Here is a 23,225-nt window from a genome sequence, read left to right as displayed (position 1 = left end):
AAAAAGGACAGACCTCTTAACCTCCTTCTACCCCTCCCCCGGTGGGCAATCCCTCCCGAAGCCAAAAAAGGGGAGAAAGGACCAAAAAGGGTGATTGGTGTAACCTTGATAACAGTAAAGAAAGTGCACAGCGAGGATCAGACCCAACAGGCCAAACCTCAAAACCCTCGACAGTGTATCCTTTCTAAGTTTCTATTTATTATTTCATAAGCAGTCACTTTGCAGTAGGTTGAAAAAGAGCCAAGATTTATTTTCTCTAACCAAAGACGCAGCGTCCCTCTCTCTGATCAACCGTCACCCACAAAACACTGCAGCTGTGCATGTGGGTATTTATGTGCATGTGAACAGAGTGTTCATAAGTATTTTCTCTATGTGTGAGTGTGGGTGTAAAACAGCACGGGATGCCTTGTGTTTGTGTGTATTCCAGCCCCCAGTGCGCACGCACACACATGCTCTACACACCCTGCATGCCACCAACCACAAATGACAAGCTGAATTTCAAATTTTGGGAAAAGCCCAAGATTCACTAGAAGTTCCCACACTAGGGGGACGCTTGATCACTTCCAGCAGGCTGAACTAAAGTGCTTATAGGCATCAGGAAGTCAAAAATAATAGTGTAGCCATGAATAGACCTTGATCCTCAAAGTGGGGAATTTCCGTATATCAAAAATAGCAAAGTGGTGAATCCTTACACCAATGGCTACGTGCAAAATATTTAATGCATTCAAATTTACCAAAATTAATTTTTCACATATACTGTAATGAATAAAGGAGGGCATTCACAATTTGCTGGGATGTCAGGCCAATGTATGATTGACAACCATTCTTATCTTTGATAAATTGCATATTAAGTGTGAATATTAAGAGATCTATCTCCACATATTGACCTTGTTTTTCATCATAAATGACAAGTTCCAGGTCCAACAAAGTCTTCATCACTGAGGCACTATAACTGCTCCAATTCCAAATGTCAAAAGGACATAGCAATCTCACGAAAGGGTTTTATTTTCCAAAGAGCACTACCACATGAGTAGGCTTAGAGATGTCAGCATGATGGTCGAAATAATATACTGTAGAAAACACAAATAAAGGTAATTACAAGACAAGAAAATAAAAGGGCAGATAATAGACTGAGTGTTCTGTCCTTTGCAATGTTTTTGTTTTTATTTTTATCAATGTCTAATTCAAAACAAACAGAGTCTATTTACACCCGCACAAACACATACCAGTCCATTATTGGCTCTATACCCAGCATTGATTTAATGGCTTCAGCAGATGAAAATATGACACCATTTAAGGATAGTGTTTAACTGTTTTAGCACAGACTTGAACAAACTCATTAAGTTGAGTCACAGTGAATGGGACAGGAATGGTTCCTTTCACAATCTCTGATAAATCTGTGTTTCAGGGACAAAAGAGGGGGAGAACCCCAATGTGGAGGGACCTTTGTGTCGTGGGATCCCCAGCGCAGCTATCCCAGGGAGGGTGGGTGTGTTGATAAGGGGGTTGGGGTGGCGTGGCCCTACTACCGGCCTGTGGTGGGTACAGAGGGGGGAGTGGAGGACATATGGAAGTGCTGAGGGCAAAGAGCAAAACACAAAAGCAAGAGGACATGTTCACAGTCAAAGTCGACACTAACTGTGCCTTTTATTGACTTCCTCTCTCGTAGATCAGAATTATTTTCATATAACAGTGACAATACTCTATCCATCACACAAACTAAATGATTAAAATAGAGGTATGTACACTTGCCTGATCACAACATTCGGTATACCAACACAAGATACTATAAATAGTCAAAGATTACAGGGATGCTAATATAAGACAATATAACATTAGAATATGTTTACCTTTTAAATTTGCAGTGGCATAAAATATGCATTACGTTTATGTATCCAACTTTAATTAACATGACCAGAAGCTACTTAAGTGGAAATAAAAGGGCACAACTTTTTTTTTTCCTTCACATATCACAATTCAATTGTCATTTTTGCTGCTCCATAGTATGACTGAAGACCAAAGGTTGTTTGCTATGAAAACTTCCATCCATCCATTCTTTTTACTGCTTTCAGGTCAAGGTTTCAGAGCTAGAGTACACCCAGAATTGGTCAGCAGCCAGTCGCAGGCTATGAAAACTTATTGAGCAGAAACGCAAATAAGTGGGAGTGCAGACACTTCTCACATGAATATACACATACAGACAGCACTTTCACACGGATGTGATAGTGGTTGAAAGAAGCAAGATACCCCATTTACTGTAAATGGCCACATCCATCAAATATAAGAATGACTCTTTCCTCCCCCAACCCCTGAAACACTGACAATGAACACATCATATTGTATTATGTGGACATCTGTGGTCCATGTAGGGCAGGAAACCCTGGGGCAATCTATGTACATTAGTCACATTTTAAAAGTTGCATGATGTTGTGGGTTCAATTCCTAGGGGAGATGATACCCTCAAACAGCCATGATAGGATTTTTGCAGCAAGATACAATCATCTTTAATGATTCTGCAACATTAAATAACCCACATTAAGGTGACTTTTTTTCTTTTTCAGGTCAAACGTACAGAATTGTTCCGAAAACGATATAAAAGCAGTAACTCTGAGCCAATGACAATGAACAAAGAAACGTATATTAACTCATTGGCTGGCTTTAAGAGCGGTAGATATCCAGTCCTTTTGAACTGGATGATCCACTGCCAACTCTCCCAGTCAAAATGGATTAGACGTCTACTGTCGTCGTGAGGTAATGCATACACCAAACACAGCCCCATGCACATGCAAAAGCAATGGTTTTCACAAAACTATGTTTTTTGCACCTGTATGGTACCACACTTGCATGCTGATGCTTTGTAGCGTCAAATCTCAGGATAACAGTGACATTACTGGTTCTCTGCCAGTTCCATATGCAGAGGTCATATTGGTTTACAAGCAGTCTCTTGGCCTGAGGTGACCTTGGCCACAGGCCTCTTGGGAGGATGACTTCAGCCACTGTGACATCTAACCCTGGCTCCTTTTTTTTTTTCACGCCGCCTTTCGCTTCCATAGCGAGATGGATCTGATTGCGTTAGTTTGAGGGGCCCAGTAGCTCATTTCCCCAGGGGCGCCTCTCACAATGACGTTCCTGTCTGCACCGATGGGCTGCCTGCACCACAACTTTAGTGCATCGAAAGCAGAGAAGGGGAGAAATTGAAGGCAGGAAGGCACCTTGGAGGCGAGATCAATGAGGGGATGCTTCACTCAGGAGAAGCAGATGCTCAACCTTAATTAATATGGTTATAGTCAGCAATGACTTCACACAGGAAGGCGAGGGGACAAATACACAGGAAGTGGAATCTGATCGAGACGCATTTGGCACAGATGAGGTCATGACTGGAGCCTAAATGTAATTGGATTTTTGTATCCTTCAAATTAATTGTAAATACTGTACACTTACTGCCTTCTTTCAAGTTACTAACGCCAGTTTTTGTATTTTATAAATCAATATTTAAAAAAAAAAAAAATTTTTTAAGTTCAAAATAAAACTACGACTACCCCGCTTCCTCTCTAGGCCAACTCGGAACATACAGGCAAAAATAAATCCACTAGAAATTAATGTGATTAATCATGACACAAAATAATTAAAAAACAGTGTTCTGAGGACCGAAGAAAATCGATACACACAAAAACCTACCAAATTTCATTTCGTGGGACGGTGTGGCTCAGTGGTGGGGTAGCCATTCCCCAACCCAGAGCTTGTGGGTTCGATTTGCCACCCTGATGACCTCGTCTAGGATCCTTGAGTATGATGCTGAATGATAAATGACAATATACTATCAAAGCACTTTGAGTTCCTTGGAGGGGCTACCGAAGTATAAGTCTATTTTCCGTTTGATCCATCAGAGAATAACCAAACGATAGCAATTTTAATTCTGCAATGAACTTATCTAAATAACCAGCCCTGAGACAGAAAAAAAAAAAAATCAAAATTCTGGCCTGGATGATCGATGCACATAATCCATAGAATCTACATGGCAAATCTCTATGTGATCTTTTTTTTTTAAATCCGTCATCAAGGATTGATGCGTATACATATCTGGGATATATTACCAAATTTCATTCTGATCTGTTTATGAATAACAGAGGCGCGGCAATTTTAGTTTGTGTCCTCCCAAAAAGAACAAGAAGAATTCTGAGACCTAAAAGTCAGTTATTGTAGAAGGACAGACAAGTTCTCTCATTAAGTTGTTGCACAAGTATCCGAAAATGAATCCATAAAAATATATTAGTACAAATCTGATTTATTCCTTCTGTGCTAAATTGGGATGTGACTGGTTATAACCACACATTTCCCAACAAGTGTATGTGAAACAGACTGGATGGTCATTTAAAAAAACAACAACAACAAAAACGACATAAGAAGCGTTCAATTTCTTCCTTGTCTGTGCCCGTGTGTGTAACTCAGCCATAGCCACAGCCATATCTCAAATAACATTTATTTTCTTATTTTCTTTCAATAAATGTAAATAGCATTAATCCATTCCAGCAATACTAAAAAGTGTAAATTAGGTTTTTTTTAATAGGGAAAGTAACGCTCTCAATGATTGTCTTATGAAAACATACAATAATAATAATAATGATAACGTGGATCTTCACTCATTGTTCGACTTTTATAGGATAGGCTTTGTCCTTCAGTATAGCAGTATAGTACACGGATACGCACAAAAAGTTGGTCAAAATTGTTCATTAGGCCGAACTAAAATTCGTTGCAGAGGATGAAGAATATATGATTATGAGTGTTATAATATCATCAGAATATTATGTCGCAATTGTTTGTGCTCCAAAATTAGTTGGGAAGGGTTAAAATAATGCTATTGGTTAGTCCTTCTATAGCATTTTGCATTGTGTAACTATTAAGTCAGCAAACTTTCCTAAGGCAAAGTTATGTGCCTGTTTATTGGTACAAACTATAGCATTCTATTAAAGAGGATCCAATAAATCTCTTAAAATCACACAGGAAAAACTTGGTATTTACAAAGCATAGAATTAAACTTTTACTTGCTTTCACCTTCTGATGAGACGTATGTGTGGTCTTTGTGATGTTTAAGAAAGACCTTAACTTTGCAGACCCCAAGCCTATCTGTCTTCCCCTGGGTTGGGTGGAGAAAATTAGCAATCCAATGTAGTAGAAAGGTTTTCTAGCCTTTCAATTAGACATTAAGATGGCAATTGAAATAATAAAAAAACACAGTAGAATACCAACGTTGCAAAATACAATAATTATGATAATCACTGTTGTTAATCTTACTTTCAAAAGGTAATTGGTTACTGTTAGAAATTACTTCTCCCAAAAAGTAATTGAGTTAGTTACTCAGTTACCTCAACGTAAAAGTAGTTATTTACTCGGCAAAGTAACTGACATTACTTTTCATGTTATACACGTTATTACATAATCCATTCTACAACGTATTTCACATAAAATATGTTTATATAAACTGATTGAATTAAACTTCCTTTTTCATTCCCCAAAAAACATAGGTCACACTTTTTACATTTTTTTTTTTAATTTCACCTACAGCATGTAAGAGTGTAATGCTATACAAACTTTAACTTTCATATGCTGTGAGAAAAAACCTTTTTGTTTTTCCTTCTGTATTGAGCCCGCACCGAACCGTGACCACTGTACCGAGATACGTACTGAACTGTGACTTGTGTGTACCGTTACTATGTAGATGTGATGCTTTAAATCGCTTCCCTCTCCTATCTTTGCTCTAGTTGTTTTGATTAAAAAAAAAAAAAAAAAAAAAAAAAAAAAAACATTATTTATAGATAGGTCATTCAAGAAAAGTTTAGGGCAAGTGACTATTTTTGGTAACAAAAAACAAAAACAAATTATTATTATTATATTGTAGCATCTACAAGGACAACACACTATTTGTGATGTTAATGCATGCTTAATAGGAAAACAGTCCATTATTTTCAATTAATTGTACCCACCTGAACGCCACGAACTGTATGTATAAATGAAAAGTTGACCTAGAGTTTAAGATGACACTCGCCATGCTAAATGCTAATGTTAGCGAGAACGTGAATGATATGTTAACGCTCGAGCCACCTAGCATCGCGTTTGCAATGGCGTCAAACCCCCCCACCCCACCCGCTCTGCTCTCTCTGTGTCTCTCAGACATCTAGTGTGTGATTCAACCAAATTGTAGTAACGCGTGCCTTCACGGCGTCAGTAACGGTAACGGTGTTGCAAAGATAGGAAAAGTAATTAATAAGATTACTCACTATTGACAAAAATAACGCTGTTAGTTACGCCGTTATATTCTATAACCGTTATTAATAACAACACTGGTGATAATGCACATGCACTTTTAAAAAAATGTTTTAATGACCAAATACTCCCCTACAGTGCCCCTTCCTTATGTAATTTAACATCAAGTGGCTGAAAAACCACAAACACTATCAATTGAACTAAAAAGACATGAATGCTGTAAATTTGCACAGAGGTGGAAATTAGTAACTATAAAGCATTTAAAGCAGGGGTGCTCGTTCATTTTCCCCCCATGAGCTCCTTTTCAAGGAGACAACCACCTGCCATCTGGAGGGGTTGGGGTGCTGCATAACCCCAAAAAGTTGCTCAAACAAAATAATTACCTATGTATGTACATAAAAAAATATATATATAAACATTTAAAAAATTTATTTATTTGTTGATGCCACGAGCTACCTACACTAGCATTGCGATCGACGTAATGGACACCGCTGATTTAAAGAATTAACGAAGAAGCTCAAGAACTTCACATATAAGGCATCGCAAGATCGATTTTTATTGCATTTTGAAAAATAAATTTTCAAATAGAAGACAAATATAAATTTTTTAAAGCATTTGAAGTCATCAAAATAGATCAACATTCTTAAAGCATCGAATCCACTTAATTTCCACAATATTTATTGGGGTCACAAGTCACTGGATATGCATTTTACATAGAAGCAAATCTACTGCTTTGTGAAATCATAAAATGATATAACTAATCATATCAGGCAATTACCCATCTTTAATAATGGAGGATGTTTTATTGATGGACGTCTGTGTCACTGTCCTATCATGGTCTTAGAAAATGCGTGAATTTATTGCCAGCTCCTGCATTGAGGCTTTTGGAGCTGTCAGTTGGGCTTTATTTATACAGTGATCACCTTTGTAAATACCATACAATGACCTCACTCAACTCCCCAATATCTTTTTTATTAATGTCAGTGTGAGATCAATTCCGTTTCCAGATGGAGCTAAGCCTTCCTTGTGAACGTAATAAGGCACATATTTACACAGGGGATAGCTTTTATTGAGAAAGATACTTATCAAGAAAGGAAACCCTTATCAAACGGTCACATGGACAAGTCATTAAATTAGATGTGTGTGCGCATGCGTGTGTAGATTGTGTGTGTGCATGTTTTTTTTTTATGTTGCTGTGCTTGCAAAAGAGTTGGCAGAGCTGCATGCTTCCGCAGGTACGCACAAATATATAAATGTGTGTATGTTGCTCATTAATCAAAGTGTGATTGAAAGTATTTACTGTACACAGTTTTGTGGTAATATACAGTAGATTATTTACCCCAAACATGAGAACATCAAGTAAAATGCTGAAATCTCTAAAGAGTCCAATGAAAAAATCAAGTACACTGGCAAAGAAGAATAAAAAAGGTATCCTTGAACAACAATGTTCTCAGGTTGAATATTAAACGCCATATTAAAAACACACTAGAGGGCAGCAGTGTTTCAGTGCATTTTCGTCTACAGTAGGAGTGACAGTGACATTATGTAGACTGGAAGCCCCAGAACACTTGAAAGTGACGTATTTTCTGGCCTGTAGACACTGATACGAGGGGATCTCCTTGCACGCTCTGTTGGAGGATTAAGTGTCGTGCTACAGGTACACAACATGTTTGGAGCCAAGTGGGCCATCCAGCTGGATGCAGTTCTACTCTTTATCAACTCCACAAATCCTTCAGATGAGTACTGGCACGTTACATTAGGAACTTTCCAAGAGAGAACTTTCAATTCTGCTTTTCCCCTTTGCCTTTTATGTAGTGGTATATATGACCAACATATACACTAAGATACATTAAATTCAATATACAACAAAGACAATTGAGCTAACGTTCAATCTGATTATTTTTGTTTAATTTGCAAATATTATCTCACTTCGAGTGTGGTGACTGCATTGTGTTCCAAAATAGCTGGGATAGGAGCAACAAAAGAATGGAAAATTTGGTTAATGATTAAAAAATAAAAACAAAACCACCTGTTTAGAGCTTTCCACAGGTGAATAGGTTTTCTGCAAAAACAGCAGGGCTAAGAACGCAAAGCGGTATTTGGTATGTGGCAAAATTGATTTTGCCATGTGGCATTTTTTTGGTGTGTCGCAAAATGGATTTTGGCATGTGGCATTTTTATTTTGGTATGTGGCAAAATGGATTTTGGTATGTGGCATTTTTTTTTTTTTTTTTTTTTTTTGGTAAATGGCATTTTTGCAGGCTATGCACATCCATGCCATTGACAGCTATGCACGCCCAAATTTTCCATTCATTTTAAATGGAAGAAAAACATGTTTGGCTATGATTTTTGACCATACATTTCCCATTACAGCGCGTTGACAACTGGCACCCAAGTAAGGCTATGCCATTGACGGCTATGCACGTCCAAATTTTCCATTCATTTTAAATGTCAGAAAAACGTGTGGCTGTGATTTTTGACCATACACTTAAAATGCCACATGGCAAAATACATTTTTCCACATACCAAAAAAATGACCAATGGCAAAAAAATGCCACATGCTAAAATCCATTTTGACACGTACCAAAAAAAAAAAAAAAAAAAAATGCCACAAACACTAAATGGCAAAAAAAAAAATGACACATGCGAAAAGCCATTTTGCCACATATCAAGGTTCATTGACAGGTGGGGGCCATGATTATGCATAAAAGGAGCTTCCCTGAAGTGTTCAGTCATTGACAAGTGTGTGAGAAAATAGTCGAACACTTTTAGGACAATGGTCCTCAACATTCAGTTGCAAAAAAATAATGGATTTCATCATCCACGGTACATTATATTAATATTACTGGATGCCTGTGATATTCGGGCCCTTAAATGGCATGGCACCACAAATAGGAATGCTACTATAAGACAAATCATAGAATGCGCGCAGCAATACTTCCAGAAACCATTATCGATTAACACAATCCACCATGCCATCTGCCATAGCTGGATGAAACTCTCCAGTGCAAAGATGAAGCCATTTCTATACAGGATCCAGAAGCACAGGTGTTTTTTTTTTCTGGGATGGGGGTCATTTAATATGGAGTGCGGCAAACTACAAGTTACAGTTGTCTGTGGTCAGACGATTTATAATTTGAAGATCTTTACAGAAAATTGGAACTCCATGTCATCCGGGCTACAGAGAACGAACAAAAAAGCCAAGTTGTCAGCAGTAGTAAGTTCAAAAGCCAGCATCTGTGATGGTATAGGGCTGCGTGAGTGCTTGTGGCATGGGTATCACATCTGGAAAGGCAGCATCAGTGCAGAACCCTAACCTTTTGGAATTTCTCACATTTCTGTTTAAAATCACCATCAAATGTGATCTGATCTTTGTCCAAAATCACACAGATGAAAATGCAGTGTCTGCTTTAACTAAAACCACCCAAAAACTTATAGGTTTTCATATTTTAATGAGGATAGCATGCAAAAAATGACAGAAGGGGAAAAATAGGGAAGGAAACCCTCTGCCTAATGAGACTTAAAGAGCAAATGAAACCAAACATTTTAAGTCAGGTGTGCGCCCAATCACTGATGAGTGGTTGAAAGCTTCCCTTGAAAGCCACTGCTGTCTAAAAAAAAAAAAAAAAACGTTGTTGCTCATTTAATGTTCGCAAAAAGGCACTTGGACACTCCACGGACGTTTTGGCAAAATATTTTGTGGACTGATGAAACCAAAATTCAGTTATTTGGGAGTAACACACAACATCATGTGTGGAGGAAAAATGGAACAGCTCACCAAGATCAATACCTCATCTCCACCGTGAAGCATCATGATTTGGGACCGTTTTGCTGCCTCACGGCCTAGACAACTTGCAATCATTTATGGAAGAATGAATTCAAAAGTTTATCAGGATGTTTTGCAGGAAAACCTGAGGCCGTCTGTCGGACAGCTGAAGCTAAAAAGAGGATGGGTGCTGCAACAAGACAATGATCCAAAACACAGAAGTAAATCAACTTCAGAATGGTTTCAGAAGAACAAAATACAAAATCTGGAGTGGCCAAGTCAAAGTCCAGACTTGAACCCCATTGAGATGCTGTGGCATGACCTAAAGACAGCGATTCATGCCAGACATACCAGGAATCTGACTGAACTATAGTAGTTTTGTAGAAAAGAATGGGCCAAGATTAGTTCTGATCGATGTACAAGACTGAGCTGCAGCTACAAGTAGCGTCTGGTTGTTAGTTATTGCTGCCAAGGGGGGGGCTAAATATTAAATGTGATGGTTCACTTTCTTATTTTTCCCCTTCTGTCATTGTTTCCATACTATACTCATTCAAATGTGAAAACCTATAAATGTTTGGGTGGTTTTAGTTGGAAGGGGACACTGTTTTTTTCATCTGTGTGATTTTGACAAAGATCAGATAACATTTGATGGTGATCTTATGCAGAAATGTTCAAAAGGTTCAGATACTTTTTCTACCACTGTATATGCAGATTTTGGAGAAACATGCTGCCATCCAAGCAACATCTTTTTCTTCTACTACCCTACTTCTTTCAGCAAGACAATGCCAAACCACAACCTGCACACAATTCAACACTGTGACTTTGTAGGAAAAGAGTGTGAGTAATAGACTGGCCTGCCTGCAGTAAAGAGCTGTCTCTCATTGAAAATGTGTGGTTCAAAAGTGTAAAATAGAACATCCTGGATTGTTAACAGTCGAAGCTGTACATCAAGCAAGAATCGGAATGAATTCCATCTACAAAGCTTCAACAGTTAGCATCTTCAGTTCCTAAACGTTTATTGAATGTTATTAAAAGAAAAGGTACTGTAATCCAGAGTTAAACATGACCCTGTCTCAGCTCTTGTGCATATAGTAGACTTGCTTACTAAAAGTTCAAGATGTGTCCAAGACCTCTTGAATATGTGCGACACATTATGAATTTTAAAATACAATGGAGACTGCCTGCCACGTTACAGAGCTTCATCATTAACTTATTGGCTGCCATTGACAGTGCTAGATGTCCATTCCATTACAACTGGGAGAAGTCAGTACTGAATGATAATACATAGCCAGTTCCCCGAGCTCAAATGAATTTGATGTCTATTGATGTCATTGGCAGGTAATGAGTTAATATACTGTAATGGTCACATGTTTAAGTCAAATGAAAGTTCTCCACTGTGATTGGCAAAATGTTTCGGTGGAGAGAAGAAAAAAAAAAAGAGTTTGCTAAGCTACTCAGCATGCTTGAGTCTGCATGCTAGGTCCTAGTTATCATGGGCTGTGATACAGCATGCAAGCATCTAGTGAACCACGCTGCTATGCAAGCCTGCTCATACTATTAAAATAGAACATTGCCAGTTTTACCAACTCAGGAAATGATTCAAAAGAAAGCCCACTTGTGACTGTATTGATCGAGGTTCACTGTATTAACGTCTACAGTAGGTGTTAAAAGTGGTTTTAGCCTCCTCTGCAACAGAATGACGCACATTGGATGCGGCTGCAGCTAAAAATGCATTATTTTTTCCTATCGTGCCATCTGTCCACAACCATAAAGTAAAAAGTATCATTTTTGCATACAGTGCTCGGCTACAGTAATATATACAGTACATACATGTAGTATATATGTATATACAGTGTATATTTATCTATACATATGTTTTTCAAAACAATGAAGAAAAACAGTGTACTGTTATTCACTGGAGGTAAGACCAAACATAACAACACAACCACACACTTAGTGAAAGTCAGCGTGTATGTACGGTACAACATTCAATGTCAAAGGTTAACCCAGCCGAGGGAGAAAACGGCTGCTTTATCAGCACCATGGGGATGGAGAGAGGCAGTAAACAGAGATAGTCATTGAAAAATAGGTCAGTGAGAAAACGTGATTAGTCGTCAAAGAAGCGACAGCATCAGTGGACACATCTCTTCCCTGGTTGTCATCACATGTTGGTTTCCTAAACAAAGTACAGCCTTGCTTACTGTACAGAAAGGCTGCCAAGCACGCGCTTGCTGGCTCCACAATTCACAGGCACGCTTCTGTTCCTGTCCTCAATGCCTTACAAGGCTGCTGAGCCATCCCTTGCCCTTGCGGCCGTTTGTGTAGGGTTGCTAAGTGCAGCCAACATTTAACAAACACAGTAGAGTGCCCATACTGACACATTCTGCCGACCTGGGCAGCAGAGACACACATTGATAGCCCCGTTTTCAGTGACTGCCATAATTTGCTGAATTGTCTTTTTTCCTTTGACCCATCCATTTGCCTGGGAAATATTTTTGTAGTACTGACAGAAAAACATTTTTTTTATATATATACAATACAATGTGGGGAGAAAACAGCATCTGCATAAAAAAAAAAAAAAAAAAAAAGCTGTGACAGTAAGTTACGTTTTTCTGGAAACCACCCACATTTCATTCCGAGTTCATTCAATAATCCTATTTTGGGTGACTTTTTTGTTTGCTTGTCTTCTCTTAGGTATTTGAATCTAAAATATAGGCCTGAATGATATTGGAAAAAACTATCATTGCGATTTTTGGGGTGTTAACGATATATTGTGATATTAAAACTAGAATAATTTTCACCAGATAACTTGAATAGCTCTGTTTGGGATAGGCCTGAACGATATTAGGAAAATAATGAACATTGCGATATACAATATATTGCCAAGGCTCCACACTTACATTTTGCATTGGTTGCACTGGTTGCACTTTTTTCATTAGGTGCACCAACACAAAATGTAGGCGCACCCACATTTTTCATTGGATCACCCTTAACAACATACTTTTAATCACTAACCGTAACATTCATATAATTCCATCATTCATCTTCTGAACCGCTTATCCTCACGAGGGTCACTGGGGTGCTGGAGCTTATCACAGCTAACTCCAGGCAGAAGGCGGGGAATAGCCTGAACAGGTTGCCAGCCAGTCGTAGGACACATATAGATACACAACCATTCACGCACACACTCATACCTATAGACAATTTGAATTTGGAGTGTTCAATCAGCATACCATGCAGTTTTTGGGATGTGGCAGGAACCCGGAGAAAACCCACGCAAGCATAGGAAGAACATGCAAATTTCCCACAGGAATTGCACCCACGATCACAGAACTGTGAGGTAGAAGTGCTAACCACTGTCCCACCGTGCCGCCTTCATAATGTGAATTATTTTTAAAAAAGAATAACATATAAAAATGCTTGTCTTTATTAAATGCTTCATAGAGTGAGTCCACTGAAATTAACTCACGCTTTGGCGCTCATGCTGTTGAGAACAGCCTCTCACTTAAACAATGAATGAATAGCGTACCGCACGCAGGCTATTTTTAGACCATGACTTTGCATCGTAAAGCGGAAGTGGGACATTATACACGCGCCCTCGCATGCAAACCATTATATTTCAGCCTTCTTTCTCCGGTAAGCTTTCAAAAAATGACATGCCGATTATTTACTGCTACTATGGAACTTGTAGAAATGACTCTAGACATTACGGCATATAAAGGATGTTTTCTTTATACTCTCCTGGAACCAAAAACTGTGAAGGTTGGAGCTACTATGCTACTATGGCGCGGACGTCTAAAAGACCAGTTTAACGACAGTAAGTTGAAGCCGTTCACATTTCATATGCAGTAAACATTTTGTTTGGGCCAAGAGGTAGGCCATTTTGATATTTTGACTCATTTTTTAGCGTGGCGTTTGCCGTGCTGCTTCTGTCTGACAATGAATGACGTGAAAAAAAAAAAAAAAAAAGTGGTATCTGACTGCCACCGTTGTTACCTTTTCTGTTGTAAAGAAAAAACTTTAGTAAAGGGGAAGTGTAAATAAATGAATAGAATTAAGATTTGTTATTAATGAAAAAATGAAAAGCTTTCGTTGGCTGTCAACGACGAGCATTTAAGCTACACAAAAACAGCAATGCCAATTGCCCTCCAAAAGAACGGTCAGAGATGTAAAACAACCAGATGATATAATATATAAAAAAGACAGGGCTTATGATGGTAAAGGATAGATTGTTGAAATGGGAGAATGTCATTGTCAGTGGCGTAATAAAAAGGTGTCGATAAAAAAGCTAAGGGTAAGCTTAGTTCGGCTCGTGTTTTCCGTCTTTTTCAGCCGTCGACACACAAACCATCTCTTTAACTCAGTGCTTCTCAATTATTTTCTGTTACGCCCCCCGCAAGCAAGACGTAAATGTTTCGCGCCCCCCCAAACTATCTGCCGCCACTGTAAATAGTATCATTTGTCTATAAAATTACTATCATAAATACGCATCTGCCTAACACTGTGTCTTTTTTCTAATAAAGAAAAAAGTAACATAGATCAACTTATAATAAAGTATAGCTTTATTAACGTTGTTTTGTTTGTAACAGAGAAGACTTGACGAGCATCAATTTGCCTGAATTAAAAAAAAAAAAAGTCAACGTTCAAACTGTAAAAATACACTCAAGGTACATTTTTGACCATTTGATACAGAAAAATAAAATGTAATAAAATCAGTAAATAATAACAAATTCGAATTGATTAGAAACATTCACTCATGAGGACAATATACCAAAAAATTTGACCGAAAAAAACAAAAGTGAATAAAAGAAAAAAAAGAGTGTCCTTGGACAGAAGGACAGTTTTTATTTTTGCTGCTCACACTCAGTATTACCTCCTTTGCAATGGTGTGGAGTTATTTTGCAATGAGCATGCGATCAATGCTCACTGGTTTACTGATATACCACTGACAAAGCAGGATGATTGTTGGCAATATTCGGCACGTTTTCGCTGAAAAACAATCAAGCGGCTTATCAATGAGATTGGGGTCGAATGTCTTTAAGTGGCGTCTTAATTGATTTGGCTTCTGGCTGTCCGCTATAAATATTTTTGGACACAGTAAACAGTGGTCTTTCCTCATCACACACTGTATTAAAAGTCAAAGCTAAAAGGCAAACGGCACGAAAAAAGCGCATTCTCGGCGGCCGAGGTAGAACCGTAGGTGAGGGCGGTCGACATGACGATCCCAAGCCGAAAATGGCACTTCTCGGGCGGCGACGTGAGAATCCGACAAGACCGTGGGTCGCTGCGTGAGTGAGTCCGGTCGGAAAACGGCTTTCGAAAACGGCGGCGGCGCACTGCTCTTCATATCTGTTTTCTGTGTGCTGAGTGCTCTTCCTTAGTTCAAAAATACTGAACGCACTCTGTAAATGAGAGCGCCACTGCCACCCACTGGGTGGATGTGCAAGTACACGTTATTCCAGTACGGCAAAAAAAAAAAAAAAATAGCATGTTCCCCGAGGACACATGCGCCCCCCCTGGCATCGCTCTGCGCCCCCCCAGGGGGGCGCGCCCCACTATTTGAGAAGTACTGCTTTAACTGAACATTTGTACGTTCTTTCAAATCTTTACCACTGAATTTGGCACCATGGACATTATTTTCGGACAGAATTGGTAGGTTTAGCTCTGTAAACATCTCCTTCGTACACCATTTCCATTCATTTCCTATTGGGGGACAAACAGAAACTTGTCCCCCCTTAGCTAACAGCAGAACCACAGTAGCTAATGTCATAAATATTAATGAGCGGAAGTGACATGTAGCGTGCAGTACCCCATTGGCACAGCACACTTCAGACACGGCTGCAAGTTTAACGATGATCAACCATTTGTCCCTTTGATCATAGAGCAACCGAGGCTTCTCTGGCCCGATCAAAGCTACAAAACTCATCGTTAAGGTTAAGTACCAAATGCCAGCTGCAGTGGTGACCAGGAAAAACAGTTTGGTCGCACTGCTTAGCAGGAGGGAGGTTGAGAGAATGTGGCGCTGTATGAGCATGAAGCAGAAAAACTTGAATATATTTTTTAAATTAAAAAGCCGAGCATTTTCACCCGATTCCGATCCTCTGAAAATGGTGCAATCAGCCCAATTTCCGATCACGTGATCACTAATTTATATAATGCTGTTTAATCCAGGCTTGCTGTATATAAAACGGGTCCATGATCTGCACACTTGCTGCTTTTATGAAGTAAAACAACAACAATTGCACGTACTGCATGTGACTGTTGCACATGTGCATATTGTGATGCCGATGTTCAAACGATATATTGTGTAGGCCTAGTAAAATATATCCTTTGACTCATTAAAGGTTGGAAAATACTGTTGTAATTGATTGAACTCAACATTTTAGTCATTATTGAAGTGTTGTTGCATTATTCATTGGGTCTACCCAAGCCAACCTAATAGGTGGGCCAAAAATTTCTGCACACAGTTGTTGAGAACACACAGTATTGTCTAATTTGATGGGACAGGTGTAAATTAATTAGTAATGTTTTATCCTGACCTGAGCATTTCTTCTGATCTCTGAGACTGTTGCTGGGCCTCGTGGACGTCCCGAGGTCAACTGCTGGTTCAGAGATGGAATTTGAGTCTTCAGTGGCACAGCGGACTGAGTGAGAGCTGATTGCCTGCTGGGGACTTGCGGGATGGGCAGTGCGCTGTGTACCGGTTTGGGGAGTCCTGACTTCATGCTTGAGGCCACAAGGATCGCTGGCATTTTATCCCTGGCTCCACTGGTGATATTGACTGCACACTCCCTTCCTTGTTGGTAGCCCACCACAAATTGGGAAAAGTTGCATTTACAACTCACATTAGATTGAACAACTTCACTTTGTTCACCTTAATGAAGAACCGTGCATCCGGATGGTCGTTCCTTCTGTCTGATCTCAGCAGGAGAGTGAGTTAACCCCCCCAAAAGTACTAACTGGCTTAAAATCCACAGAGTTCATCTGTTTCCTGGTGTCAAGTAGATTTGTATTTCTTTGGTTCATTCATAAAATATCAAACCTCCTGGAATGGACGGTAAAGGGGATGTCAGTATACAATAAAAAACCTAAAAAGTCCACAAAGTATAATAAAAAAATCCAACTTCAGGCTCAGAAAAATCCAAAGTCGACAGCTAAATACAGTGCAGATTCCCCTCCAGTAATAAGCATCATCAATAGAGCTGGGGATCCGTTAAGAGGCAGTTTGATTCCAACAGAAAAGAGCTGACAGGCTGTGCGCGGCAGGGACGAGTCAAGGGAGCAGAAGCAGCATACGCTTGCTTGAGCGAATCCTCAGCCTATGACAACACAGGCTGTAGTCGACTGCCTCGCTCTCTCCCTGCCACTTCAGAGCAGGTGTGGCTTACATGTGGACTGGCATATGTGAGGAAGGCACACACACACACACACACACACATAATATATATATTATATATATATATATATACATGGTGGAAAACACAGACAAGACTGAAAAAGCAGTTTCTGCTCTTGCACTCCTCTTTAAAAGAAACTGCTGTATTTTAAGCCAAAACAACTGTTGTGTTTGATAGAACAATATGTCGACTATAGACCCCAATCACATGATGTCACAACTCCGCCCCCCTGACTGGGGTTGCCATATTGTCCGTCAGCTCGTCATGTTTACACATTACCGCTACGTACATGCCTCCTATTACGGTGTGTTTTTCTGCTCGTTAACATTGATAATCAAAATGGTGATGGCGTATGTGGCGATTGGTTGCAATAACAAAGATAGACAGAGAGACTTGAAGTTCTACCGTATTCCGAGAGACCCGAAGAGGAGAGCGATATGGACTGCTGCAATTTGACGAGAAAACAGGGCACTAAACGATCACCACAGACTATGTAGTAGTCCTTTTATATCTGGTAAGATGCATTTAATATATATTTGGAGGGTTTTGGGCTGACAACCACAATTAAGATCATTGCGAGGCTAATCGCCGACAACATACAGTTTCAAATTCAAGATGTTTATTCCTTCCACCATCATTATTTTTTGAATAATATTTAGCTGGTACCAAGTGAAAGAAGCTGGCCTCATCTACGGATCATCAGTTAAACAGGGGTGTCCAAACTTTTGGCAAAGGGGGCCAGATTTGGTGTGGTAAAAATGTGGGGGGTTACCTTGGCTGATTTACGTAGAACATTATATTTAAACAAATTTTAGCAAGCCCTTCTGTGTGTCACATTTGCTTTATTATTATTTTTTTTAATTCATAATTTCAACAATCTCGCCTTTGTGGCATTCTCTTTCGACCCTCGGGCTATTGCGAAATACTGCTGCTGTGAAATTAAACTAGCTTCAAGTTGCTTTAATTTCTCACTGCGTATCTTGCTGTAATGTTGTCGTACATGTCAGTGTGTCTTGTTTGTTAATATCGCATCACATCGAACTCTTTGAAAACAGCGACTGTCTCTTTGCAAATGAGGCAGACACAGTTGTTGCGTATTTTATTGAAGAAATAGTCCAATAAACACCTGTCCTTGAAGCGTCGGCCATCGCAGTCAACTTTTTTTTTATATTGATTGTTGCCATTTTAGAAAATTGGAAGTAAAGGGTCACACGGGGTAATGTTGCTTAGAGTGCTGCTCTTAAAAGTTTTTCAAACTTTCATGAGAATAGGCTGAGTTTCTGTGGACAAGATAGTTGTAGATATCAGGGTAGCAGATGTCAGGCAGAGGCGGCGAAGACAGCGGGTCGAAAAATATCGATTTAGGCATCAAATATGGATTTGGCGAATGGATTGACCGAAGCTTTTCCACATAACGCCTTTTATGCAACACATCCAATGAGTTTACAGCGTCTGAAAGCACCGGGGCTTCCATGGATTGCACTATAAATTGCACGATAAATTGAGACCATTGAGAATACGGACACACAATGACGGACAATATGGCGGCACAATACAGCGACACGTCATTCATTGTGTGACGTTGGGGATTGGGGTCTATATGCTGCCATAGCAGATTCATGGCGCATTAAGCCCCTGAACTATTTGTCCGTTTTACCTGAAAACCCCTGTTTACAGACGTCGCGCAAAATTCTATTTCGTTTTTTTTTTTTTTTTTTTTTAAAGACTTTAAAAAAATTATTCACTCACATATTTTAAACTTTTAAACAAATTATGTCACAATGAAAAAAATGGCGTCTGTAAAAAAATCATGGATATCTACTTCATAACTATCGCTTAATTGTATTTTTTTTGTTACTGTCGCATTTTTTTTAGTATGTTCGATGATAATCGATCCAAACAAAGAAAAATTGAAAAAAAAAAAAAATCGTTTAAATGGGTAAATATATGAAAAAGAAAATCTCGACCACTCCTTGATGTCTGCGATTTCGGCATCGTGACCCTTTGTAATATTACCATGTTTCACCCATAAAATCCCCCCAAAAATCCAGCTGTGGCCATTCACAGCTGTGTCTTAAAACTCGGTGATACATGCTACATGGAGTTTTTGGATCGAAACAAGGTAAGTACGCGATAATATCTCGTTAAAGTCATGGTGTCTGTAATTCTGCTCTCGCGTGCTCTCCGCTCTAGATAGGGTTTTGCTGTTTAAATTAAAAAAATTTTTTTTTTTTTTTTTAAATGCCCTCCTGTTCAAAATTTTTCGTCCCCCAGAAAATTGAGATTTTAAGCTTTCCAATGATGTATCACACATGCATATCGAACATTTTTGAAATTTAGCCAAATTGGGAGTCTCAGAGCGGAACTTCAAGTCACCTGAGTGTTTTCCACCATATATACACTGTATACTGCTCACAAAAACCTTTAATTTATGTGAATAGGTTATATATATAATATGTATAAAGATATATCGCATTGATTATTAATTTCATTGCCTACACACAATACAATAATCAAGCCTGTACGCTAAGCTTTTTCATCAGGAGCATAGGTCATTGCAAATTAAAAGGTTTAGGAGCACAAAAACATTTAGGAGCACAATTTTTTTTACATAGCTAACAGTGCATTTTTTATCATAAACATCAACTAATGTACCCATACACACACTATATTGCTATCTAAAGACAAAAAACAGCATTGTGCCATTTCTTATAGTCAAGTTGCCGAGCACGCTTAGCTGAATTCATCCAGCGATGTACAGAAGGAGTTGGCTCAAACTCTTTTACACTTGGCCCTTCCATAGTTATCCTCATTAGGTCCTCTGTCATAGATACGGCCAGGCTGCTTCTTTTGGAGCTCTTAATCCCATCTGAAATAAAGTCAAGTTTATGGTGCTGCCTAATATTCACCAACCTTGGCCAGAACTTATTGAAAATGGTGGATTTACAGTACCACAGAAATGAGAACTGTAACCTAATTATAGGCATTGATTAAAATGCAGGACTTTTTAAAACAGTAAAAATGCATGGTTTTGAGTATTATTCAGATTTAGAGTTTATTTGTCATTGTCGGGATAACAACGAAATTCAGATTAGAGTTCCAACAACACTACAAGTCAGTACCCATTAAAAGTGCTTGGTGCAGAGCAAGATAAAGGGAAAGAGTCAAATGCAATGGCAGTGGTCAGAGAGGTCCACATCTAAGAGTCACCAACCTTGGCCAGTACGTATTCAAATTTGTGGATTTACACTGCCACAAAAATGAGAACCGTTACCTACCATCTACAAAAACGACACTTTGCTCAAAGGAAACACATAATATTGTACGGGCATGACGCGCATGTAACGCACATGTAGTTACAGCGGTTTTAAGATCAAGCGAGTTTATTTCATTTTTTTAATGATCAATCAATCAATCAACTTTATTTGTATAGCACATTTAAAAATCCGCCAAGGAGACCAAAGTGCTTTACATAGCAAAACACAGCAAAATAAGTCAACTTTGAAAGATAAAACAAACACATAAAATAAAATAAATAAAAGACGAGGTCATAAACTGTCATTGCACATTAAAAGCTGAAGAAAAATAAAATGTTTTAAGACGTGATTTAAAATCCGTAAGTGAGGGGGCCTGTCTAATAGTAAGTGGTAATTGGTTCCACAGCCTGGGCGCCATCATCGCAAATGCACGGTCACCCCTAAGCTTCAGCCTTGATCTTGGGACTACTAGAAGCAGGTGGTCAGCTGATCTGAGGGTTCTGGTTGGACTGTAAGGCTGAAGCAGTTCTGACAAATATGGCGGCGCAAGATTATTCAAACATTTAAAAACAAATAATAATATCTTAAAATGTATTCGGTAATGTACCGGGAGCCAGTGAAGAGATGCTAAAATTGGGGAGATATGTTCACGCCTGCGGGTTCTAGTTAGGAGTCGAGCAGCAGAGTTTTGTACAAGTTGCAGACGGGCCAGTGCCGCCTGACCGACACCTGCATACAAAGAATTACCGTAATCCAGCCGAGTTGTGACAAAAGCATGAATCAATTTTTCCATATCAGAGCGTGAAACAATAGCTTTCACCTTAGCAATCTGGCGAAGCTGATAAAAACAGTCCCGAACAACACAAGAAATCTGCTTCTCAAATTTAAAATCAGCATCAAATTGGACCCCTAGATTTTTGACATAATTCTTAAGAAACGGAGACAATGAACCGAGGTCAACATTCAGGGAGGCCTGGCTACTCGGTTTGAACACCATGACTTCAGACTTACTGTCATTCAAACTTAAAAAATTACATGAGAGCCACGACTTTATATCGTTGAGGCATTCAATAAGTTGACAGAAAGTGCCATTCTGCGCCAATGGAAAATAGATTTGACAGTCATCAGCATACAAATGAAATGAAACACCATGTTTTCTAAAAATAGAACCAAGAGGCAATAAATAAAGTGAAAATAAAAGAGGGCCGAGAACAGATCCCTGGGGAACCCCATGTGGAAGCGATGCCTTTTTGGACATGAAATTGCCCATTTTCACACAAAAACTCCGTTCATTTAGGTAAGACTTAAACCATTCAAGAGCGACACCTTGAATACCCACACTGTGTTCAAGACGAGAAATTAAAATCTGATGGTCTACGGTATCAAATGCTGCAGATAAATCTAAAAGAACTAAAACAACAAACTTGCCAGAGTCTGTTGCCAGAAGTATATCATTTGATACTCTTAAAAGTGCCGACTCAGTGCTGTGGAGGGATTTAAAACCAGACTGGAATGGTTCCGGAAATCTGGTTTTCTTCAAGGAATGGTAGCAGCTGACTATAGATAACCTTTTCTAGTATTTTAGAGATGTATGGAAGATGAGAAATGGGCCTAAAATTTGAACAGAGGGTGGAGTCTAGGCCTCTTTTCTTCAATAAAGGTTCTACTACTGCATGCTTAAAGTCACATGGCAATGTGCCAGTAAGGAGACTACAGTTAATAATTTTTAAGACGTGTGGAGCAATGATGTCAAAAACCTGACAATGATGAGGTTATACAAGGTGTTCCAAAAGCTTTGACCCCATTTCATAGGCCAATAATTTTGACAATTTTCGTTGGAATGACCTCAAATTTTCACAGCTTGTGTAGAAAGTTTTTGTGTGTAATGTTTGGCATTTCTGTCTTTTCAGGTTAAGAAATGCCATTCACTACAAAAGAAAAGGTATTTTGCGTGTTAGAGTATGCTCGGACTCAGTCACCGAAAAAAGTCCAGCGTGACTTCTTCACAAATTTTGCATGAAGGCACCAACTACAAAACAAATTAGGACTTGGCACCAAAGATGTCAAGAAATTTCAGCGAGTTTGGCACGGTTGAATACCGACTCTACGTGTGCAGTCACAGGTGGCGCTCATATTGAACATTTATGAAAATCTGTCATCGAACCAACAAATATTTGTACTTTTCTTTGTAAATTTAACCAATAAAACTTATGACCTTCAACATAAAGTGTACCATGTTGAAACACCCTGTATATTTTAGAGTGTTGATAGTGTTTTTTTTTTTTCAAAGTTAACAAAAACGCGAGCACACGGAAGTCAACTGCCTTGCAGCTCGGTTGGAATGCATTCACCGTAAAATGCTTGGATTACGCAGGTGAGCTAATTTTAGGGTCCGCTCATTTGACCACTGGAACAAGAACATCCTCTGGCTTGACAGCAGTTTGCTTCTACCCTTTGCAATATTTACAGAACATATGATTGTCTTCTAGCGTTAGCCAAAGGAAGACTTTGAACCAATCTGATCGGAATATGTAAATCTTACTA

At 39.0% G+C, this 23,225-nt stretch overlaps 1 protein-coding gene across 4 annotated transcripts in view; it reads right to left on the bottom strand.

Moving 5' to 3' along the window:
• nav2a (neuron navigator 2a) overlaps positions 1–17,321 on the bottom strand; it is a 141,898-nt gene extending 124,577 nt beyond the window's left edge. For all 4 annotated transcript variants that reach the window (XM_057831890.1, XM_057831898.1, XM_057831907.1 and 1 more), the window contains exon 1: positions 16,567–17,321. In XM_057831890.1, the coding sequence (XP_057687873.1) occupies positions 16,567–16,779 (213 nt within the window). In that variant the 5' untranslated portion in view covers positions 16,780–17,321. The remainder of the gene's footprint in view (positions 1–16,566) is intronic.
• Between the last annotated feature and the right edge of the window lie 5,904 nt (positions 17,322–23,225).

The sequence above is a fragment of the Corythoichthys intestinalis genome, chromosome 1 (genome assembly GCF_030265065.1).
Source record: "Corythoichthys intestinalis isolate RoL2023-P3 chromosome 1, ASM3026506v1, whole genome shotgun sequence".
Lineage (NCBI taxonomy): Eukaryota > Metazoa > Chordata > Actinopteri > Syngnathiformes > Syngnathidae > Corythoichthys > Corythoichthys intestinalis.
Note: the sequence above shows the minus strand (reverse complement) of the source record. Positions and strands in the feature narration are given on the sequence as shown.